Below are 8954 nucleotides of genomic sequence, written 5' to 3' on the forward strand. Positions count from 1 at the left end.
TTTATTAACTTTAACAAATCCATATTTATTAGGAGATCCTGATAATTTTATTCCAGCTAATCCTTTAATTACCCCAATTCATATTCAACCAGAATGATATTTTTTATTTGCTTATGCAATTTTACGATCAATTCCTAATAAATTAGGAGGTGTAATTGCTTTAGTTTTATCTATTTTAATTTTAATTATTTTACCATTTAATTTAATATATATATATATATATATATATTAAATTAAATTTAATATATATATATATATATATATATATATATATATTAAATTAAATGGTAAATTTATATATATATATATATATATATAAAATTAAATTTAAAATTTTTAAAATTTATATTGTTTATAAAATAAAATTTATTATAAAAAATTTTAATAAGAAAAAATAAAATTTAAAATTATATTTAAATTTTTATAAAAATATAATTTATAACAGTGAAAAATTAGAAATAATGATAAAATTAGTATATTAAATTTTTATATATTAAATTTATTACAGTTATAAAAAATTAGTGTTATAAAAAAATCAGTGTTATAAAAAATTACCCCAACCCAAGCGGCGAAGCAGCGCGAGGGGTTCATGGCTGATGGGGAGATCAGTCGCTACTGCTGGTCCCGCCAGGGTACCGGCCGACACCCTGGCGTAATAGGCTTATCCGAGTACAGGGGGCACTGCTCGGATGGACCGTTTTTCCCCCACACTCGTGGGAATAAAATGGAAAATGTTAACTTAAAAACCCGAAATGATGACGTAGGGAGGCCCGAGGAGGGCGGTGATCTGTTGTTGCCCGAGATGGGCGGAGTAGTAGTTGTGCCCGAGAAAGGCGTAGGGAGTACTTTGCTCGAAAGGGGCAAAAGTCCGGCACTTGTGCCAATAGGAGGGGGGTTGAAGGATGCGCGAGTCGTGTTAGAGCGTCTGGACCATGAGGAGGTTGCCTCTATTATAAGAGGTAGGTCCAGGTCGTCACTTTCGTCGCGAGGCCGTTTCTGGGCGGCTTCCGAGTCAGACGCCGATGGCGTGATGTCTGTTGGGTCGAATAGCTCCAATGCTATCGAGGGGGCTAAAGCGCAGTTCCGAAAGGACAGAAAGAGGCGCCATCACAGGAAGAGTAACTCTGAATCCTCGGATGCAGATGGGGAGACAGAGACAAGCCGAAAGCGAAGGTTGCTTCGGCCAGAGGGAGTCGTGGTCGTACCAAATATTCCTGATGAGAATATAGGGCTAGCTGCTGGAAAGAAGGCGCTAAACGATGCCAAGCGCGAGGAGCGCCGGCTGAGGGCGGAGGAGGAAGTTGCTGAAATCTCCGCGGCGATACAAACTAGAGCAAGTTCTAGACTCTCGGATGTGCCCCTGGAACTTTGCGGTGAGGAGCACATGGTCTTCGACTTGCGTAGCCAAGTATCTGATAGCTTGGCTATAATCAACAGAGTCGCCTGCAAGTCGGGGAATCTGAAGGGCACATTTACTAGGGCCCTTAAAGACGCTGCCGGAGTTATCTCTTCTGCCGTTAATACTCTGGCAAAGAGGACGGCATCAGAGGAAGTGGATATCCTCAAGGCAACAAACTCGCGACTGCAGTCGGAGTTGGTGGAGTTGCGGAAGGAGTTTGCCCTTTTGAGAGCAGAGTTGGAGCGGTCTAGAGCATCGGATTTGCGACCCACTCCCACGGAGTCTATTTCTGTGGAGGACATAGTGGGCACTATGGTCTCCACCAGGCTGGAAGCCTTTAAAGATCGGCTACCACCGGAGAGAAATCTGCGACCTCCGCTAGCGGCGGACAAGCGCAAGGTGGATAGCCCAAAGCAGGCGCAAGTGGACCCTGTCGCATCCACTTTGATGGCGCCGGCTAATCCGGCACCAAAGGAGCAAAGGTCTAAAAAGGCCAAGAAGAAGAAAGGCCCGGTGAAGACCGCATCTACTGAGCCTCGACCTCTGCCACCCGCTCCGGCTGATATGTCTGAGGGCTGGACTGTAGTAGCCCGGAAGGGGGCCAAGAAGAGAAAGCCAGCTCCTAAGCCGAAAGCGCAAAAGGCTAAAGCGCAAAAGGAGCCAAAGTTGCGTCGTCCTAGATCGCAAGTTGTGACGATTAAGTTGCAGCCAGCCGTCGCCGACAAGATGTCGTATAGCGATGTCCTTACCCGGGTCAAGGAAAGTATAAAGTTGGAAGACCTGGGTATAGAGGACCTGAGATTCCGTGTTGCGTCTACTGGCGCTAGAATGCTAGGCGCTAGAATGCCTGGCGCCAACACTGCTGAGAAGGCGGATGCGCTAGCTGAGAAGTTGCGTGGGGTTCTCAGCCCCGAAGAGGTCCAGGTGTCGAGGCCAGTGAAATGTGCGGAATTGAGGGTGTTTGGCCTCGATGACTCCGCCACTGCTGAGGACGTGACGGCGGCAATAAGCCGAGTTTCCGGCTGTGCTGCGGGTAATATAAAAGTCGGAGAGATCCGACAGGACCGGGCCGGTCTAGGAACAGTATGGGTCCGATGTCCTGTCGGCGCAGCGCAGAAGATTAGCGGGGCGAGACTACTTGTTGGCTTCGTCTCTGCTGGAGTGAGGCTGTTGATGCCCCGTGCGCAACGTTGTTTCCGTTGCCACGAAGTGGGCCACATGGCTGCGAAGTGCAGTAGCCAGGTGGACCGCAGCAAACAGTGTTTCCAGTGTGGCCAGACCGGGCATCAGCAGAGATCGTGTTCGGCAGAGCCTCATTGTCCGGTGTGTGAGGCGGCGCAAAGGCCCGCTAATCACATGTTGGGGAATGCTGCCTGTGGAAAGGCTAGCACCAATAACGGTGGAAAGCGCAGACGAGTGCCGGCAACATCGGCCAGGTCTAATATCCCAGCTGGGCCTGAGGAGGTGCAACACATGGAAGACTAATAATGGCTCTCCGCGTGTTGCATGCGAACATTAACCACTGTGCTAGGGCCCAGGACTTATTGGTCCAAAGCCTGGCGCAGTGGTCTATCCAGGTGGCGGTTGTTTCGGAGCCCTACAGCGTTCCCGACAGAGACAACTGGGTAGCCGACAACACCGGGGTGGTGACTATTATCACCCAGGTCGCCGCGGGCTCCCCGCCTTTCTCACGTGTAGAGAGAGGTGTGGGATGCGTCGCCGCACTTGTCGGCAACCGAGTTGTCGTAGGGGTCTACTTTTCCCCCAATCGAACTCTCGCGGAGTTTGAAGAGTTCCTTATACGATTGGGGGAAACGGTAGAGCGATTTCGTCCGGCGGAGATGTTGGTGGCCGGCGATCTCAACGCGAAGTCCAGCGTGTGGGGCTTCGCAACGACGGATGTGCGTGGTGTGGCGCTGTCGGAGTGGGTTGTTGCCACCGGTTTGTCTGTGCTCAACCGAGCGACCAAGAACACGTGTGTGCGAAGGCTGGGCGGATCCGTCGTGGACGTTTCGGTCGCGAGTGCTGGATGATGTGGAGACTCTCTCGGATCACCTCTACATCTTGTACGAGATCTCCATACATCCTGCGGTGCCACCAGCCCCCAGTCCAAACTCGCGAGAGTACGGACCGCGGTGGCAACTGGGTCGTCTCGACAGGGAGTTGTTGGAGGAGGCCGCGATAGTGGGGCGCTGACGCGTATCTGTGACGCGTCAATGCCCCGTTCCGGGCGCCGCCCTCAACGGCGGCAAGTGTACTGGTGGTCGTGGGAGATCGCGCAACTGCGTAACACCTGCGTTGCGGCGAGACGCCAGTACAGCCACTATCGCAGACGGGTACAGAAGGTGCAGGAGGAGGAAGACCGACTGTACCGCGTCTATGTCGAGGCGAGAACGCAGCTGCAGGAGGAGATCGGTCGTGTGAAAGGCGAGTCGCACGACCGGTTGATCGCGGGGATAGACTTAGACCCGTACGGCACACCTTACCGAATGGTGCTCGGTAGGTTACGGGCTTGGGCACCACCACTGACGCAGGTACTCCAACCGGACGTACTCTGAGGGGTTCTGTCGTCGCTATTCCCGCAGCGGGCCAGTTTTGCACCACCCAGTATGGCCCGCCCTGCAGCGCGTGAGGAGGAAGAGGAGGACGACGAGGACAGCGTCACACCACCGGTGGAGGAGGAGGAGCTCGAAGAAGCTGTACGCCGATCTCGGCTCAAGAGCACCGCCCCGGGCTTGGATGGCATTCCCGGCCGGGCGCTAACTCTGGCCCTCAACACCTTAGGGCCCAGAGTGCGAGGACTATTCACTGCCTGTCTGGCTCAAGCCATAATTCCACAGCGGTGGAAGACAGGCAGGTTAGTCCTCATCAAGAAGGAGGGTCGCCCGGCGGATTCAGCCTCCGCCTACAGGCCCATCGTGCTCTTGAGCGAGATCGCCAAGCTCCTTGAGCGTGTTGTAGCCAGGAGGCTACAACACCATTTGGAGGGGACAGGTCCGGACCTCTCGGACCACCAGTATGGCTTCCGTAGGGGGCGATCGACGGTGGATGCCATACTGGAGGTAAAGTCCTATGCGCAGGATGCGGTGGCCCGAGGCAATGGAGTCTTGGCGGTGTCTTTAGACATCGCCAACGCCTTCAACTCCCTGCCATGGCCCTGCATAAAGGAGGCACTGTTATACTATCGTGTGCCTCCATACCTGCGCCGCGTCATCGGGGCTTACCTGTCCGGTAGGTCTGTGACCTTTCCAGCTCCTGGAGGAGGTTGGAAGGAGTTCGTTGTGTCGGCCGGTGCTCCACAAGGATCGGTGCTGGGTCCGATCCTCTGGAACATCGGATACGACTGGGTGCTGCGGGGCGGCACCCTGAGGGGGATAAAGGTCCTCTGTTACGCCGATGACACGCTGGTCTTGGCGCAGCAGTGGACCTATCGAGAGGCGGCAGTCCTCGCGACTGCTGGAGTTGCGGAGGTAGTCGGCCGCATAAAGCGGCTGGGCTTGGAAGTCTCCCTCAACAAGTCCGAGGCAATCTACTTCCATGCTCCTCGAAAGGGCCCACCGGCAGATGCCCACATCGTCGTCGGTGGCGTCAAAATTGACGTTGCCCGGAGCATGAAGTACCTCGGACTTGTTCTGGATGGTCGGTGGAGTTTTCGGGGCCACTTTACATCTTTGGCCCCGAAATTGTTGAAGACAGCGGCGGCACTGGCGCGCCTTTTGCCCAATGTGGATGGGCCGAGCGCCTCTAGCCGTCGGCTGTACACCGGAGTGGTCCGATCCGACCGGCACAACATCACTCTGCTGCGACGTGCGCAGAGGGTGATGGCCATCCGGGCGATACGGGGGTACCGGACCATCTCCGGTGAAGTGGCGTGCGTGCTGGCTGGAGTCATACCGTGGGACCTGGATGCTCTTTCTCTGGCGTCGGTCTATTGCCGGCGTCGAGGCCTAGCGTCCGGGGAACCGGCAAGCCAAGCACGCACTGAGGAGGCGCGGGTAGCCGCGGTTGAAATGTGGGAAACTCGGCTGGCAAATCCATCTGCCGGCCTGAGGAAGATCGAGGCTGTTCGTCCAGTGTTCCGCCAGTGGTTAGCGCGGCGTCACGGCGTCCTAACCTTCCACACGACACAGGTGCTCACGGGGCATGGCTGCTTCGGGGGTTACCTGTGTCGGATCGCCGGGAGGGAGCCCGACGCTCGCTGCCACCACTGCGACGACTGCCTCGACGAGACGGCCCAGCACACGTTGGAGGTGTGCTCAGCCTGGGCGTCTCAACGTCGCGCTTTGCGCGACGTCATAGGGGACGACCTTTCCCTGCCGGCCGTGGTCAAGGCTATGGCCGGCAGCGAGACGTCGTGGGATGCGGTCTCATCCTTCTGCGAGGCAGTGGTGCTCGAGAAGGAGTGGGCGGAACGGACGAGGGAGGCTTTTGCCGAAGTCGCCATCCGCCGTAAGAGACCGGGTCGCCGGAGGGCGGCACACGATCGCCGCCTTCCGCCCTAATATGCCAGAGGGCGGTCGGCTTCGCCCGTCTTCGCCCCGCTTCGGTCGTCGACGCAAGTATGGCTTCGTCCTGCTCTTTCTCGGATGGTAGAGACATGTCCGAGAGCCTGGAGCTAGCCCTGGCCAGTACGGCCGCAGCGCTGTCAGACACCTCCTGTTCTGACCTCAGCGGCAACTCCTTCCTTTCTGCCTCACCGAGACCTTTCCGTCTCCTCATGGCAACCACTTTTGGCGCCGGTCTATCTGGCTCTCCTTCACCAGAAGACCCCGACCCCGAAGGTGCGGGCGGTAAGTGGCGAAAACCGATTTTTTCAGTTTTCCCCGCTCGGATTCAGTTGAAACTGGTGTCGATCGTTCGGGCTCCGAGGGGCCTTCAAGGTGGTATACAACCCGCGGGAATGCGTGGGAAGGTGCCGGCGGTAAGTGACGACAGAGTTAGTGTTATGCATTGGTATGGAAGGGGCGAGTCGAAGCGTGGCCGACGGACATCGACTCACTTTGTGTTTGGCAGTCGGCCGGTGCAGACGACACTGAAACTGTCCCGCGTTCCGTGTTGTGTATCTACCTACTGGGATAGCGGTAGCTGCTTTCTTGTGTATTGATTACGGTGTTGTAATTAATTCGTAATATCACAAATTGTGTTTACTCATGCCAACATTATCCACTAAAGCACACAGTAGACCGGGCACTCAAAACTATGTGCGAGGGAAATCCACCCAACTCCGACGTATATATATATATATAATAATAAATTTAATTAATGTATATATATATTACTATTAATTATTAAATTTTTAATATTTTTCTTTCTCCTATTTTTATAATATTCATATTAAAAATTAAAATATATAATAAACGATTAATAATTATTTAAAAAATTATATTATAAATATAATATTAATTAAATAATAATTAATTAATTAAAAAAAATAATAATAATAATAATACTTTATTGCATTGAAAAAAAATATATATATATATAAAATTTACACAGAAAAAAAAAAATAGAAAAGAAAAGAAAAGGAAGGATACATAGGTATTTAAATTAACATGTGCAATGGCGGCCTTATCACTGCAAGTGATCTCTTACAGGCAACCATTAAAAGTGCAGGACTTATGCAAGAAATTATCGTAAGGCGCAAAAAGTATTACTTAACAAATAAAAAAAAGCTAAAATAAGCTTTTGGGTTCATACCCCAAATATAAAGGAAATCCCTTTTTTTTAAAAATAAAGTGCCTGATAAAAGGATTATTCTGATAGGATAAATAAAAAAGTAAAAAAAAAATTTTTAGTTAAACGGTTTTATATTGCAGATAAATGTACTAAAAGCTAAAAAATGATTTCATAGAAATTATGATTACTAAAATTTAATCGTGGGGCACGTCCAATATCTACAATTGAAAGACATAGCGTGAGACTTCACCCACCTAGTGGTAAGTAGCAAGTGTCCCCACGATTTTATTTTAGTAATCATAATTTCTATGAAATTATTTTTTAGCTTTTAGTACATTTATCTGCAATATAAAACCGTTTAACTAAAAATTTTTTTTTTACTTTTTTATTTTTAAGTTTTTAGTTTTTATTTCTCATGCTATTCAATTCGTTGAAATGAGGCTCGATGTCTCATTATTGCAAGGTTAATGGAGAATGTTACGAACGACCCCCCCAGAGGTCCAATAGAGGGACAAGGCTATGTACAACAAGATGTGCCTGAATCTTGAGGGGAAAACGCTAACGACATATCATTTTTATCCACCTAGTGCCATACAGTTCTCGGCGCGCTTTTACCTTTTACCTTGGGTGGTACCCCTAGCGACGTATCATTTTTAGGCACCCTATAGCCACAGTCCTCGACAGGATACCAGATCTTGACTTAGGTGGGAGATTCATATTGTAATTATGTATAGTATACTGTATTATACTTACCAAGCCCTTTATTTTGATACCCATATTGATGGGATTGAAAACTACATTATCCGCCATTTTGTAGCAGTGGCCATCTTTGATTTTGATTTTGTATAGTGCACTGAATTCTACTTGACAAGCCCTTTCATTTGATACCCATATTGATGGGATCGAAAAAACTAACTTGTCCGCCATCTTGTAGCGGCGGCCATCTTGGATTTTGATTTTGTATAGTCCACTGAATTCTGCTTGACAAGCCCTTTCATTTGATACCCGTATTGATAGGATTGAAAAAAACTAACTTGTCCGCCATCTTATAGTGGCGGCCATCTTGGATTTTGATTTTGTATAGTCCACTGAATTCTACTTGACAAGCCTTTTCATTTGATATCCATATTGATGGGATTGAAAAAAATTAAGTTGTCCGCCATCTTGTAGCGGCGGCCATCTTGGATTCACAATAATATTGAATATGGATAATTGTATTGTCACCAGAATCAAAGGCGTATACCAAATTTCAGATTAATCGGTTAACGGGAAGAGGGTTAAATTTCAATTACTAAATTTGACCCAAACAAACAAACAAACGGGGTGAGCTAAATAAAACCGTTTAATAATGTAATTTTTTACCTTTATTATATTTTATAGAATTAAACTATATCTAATAATTTCAAAAATTATTGTGCATTTTACACTAAAATATATTTTTTTTATAATGAATTTAAATTCATCTTTAGAATATTTTATTCTGATTTTTTATTTTATTAATTAATAATTCCAATAAAATATTTTTCTTATTTATTTTATTTTTCAGAACTATAATTTCTATTTCATCAAATTCATGATTAGGATGCTGAATTGGCTTAGAAATTAATTTACTTAGATTTATCCCCTTAATCTCTTCCCCCAATAATCTATTAAATTCAGAAGCTTCCTTAAAATATTTTTTAACTCAATCTATTGCATCAATTATTTTTTTATTTTCTATCCTATTGAATTTATTTCTTATAAAAATATTTATTAATGATTTATTATCAATTATTATAAATTCTGCAATATTAATAAAAATAGGTTCTGTTCCTTTTCATTTTTGATTTCCTAATATTATAGAAGGATTATCATGATTTAATAGATTTATTTTAATAAT

The 8954-nt window shown here is 47.6% G+C and overlaps 1 protein-coding gene across 1 annotated transcript; it reads left to right on the forward strand.

The window, feature by feature from the left end:
* The first annotated feature begins 724 nt into the window (after positions 1-724).
* On the forward strand, positions 725-2884 carry LOC146526332 (uncharacterized). The gene has a single exon (XM_085207236.1). It carries the CDS (start codon positions 725-727, stop codon positions 2882-2884), a length of 2160 nt encoding a protein of 719 aa, XP_085063362.1.
* The last annotated feature ends 6070 nt before the right edge of the window (positions 2885-8954 follow it).

The sequence above is a fragment of the Heliconius melpomene genome, unplaced genomic scaffold (assembly GCF_056956725.1).
Source record: "Heliconius melpomene rosina isolate 202511_hmr_F unplaced genomic scaffold, ASM5695672v1 ptg000094l, whole genome shotgun sequence".
NCBI classification, from domain to species: Eukaryota; Metazoa; Arthropoda; class Insecta; order Lepidoptera; family Nymphalidae; genus Heliconius; species Heliconius melpomene.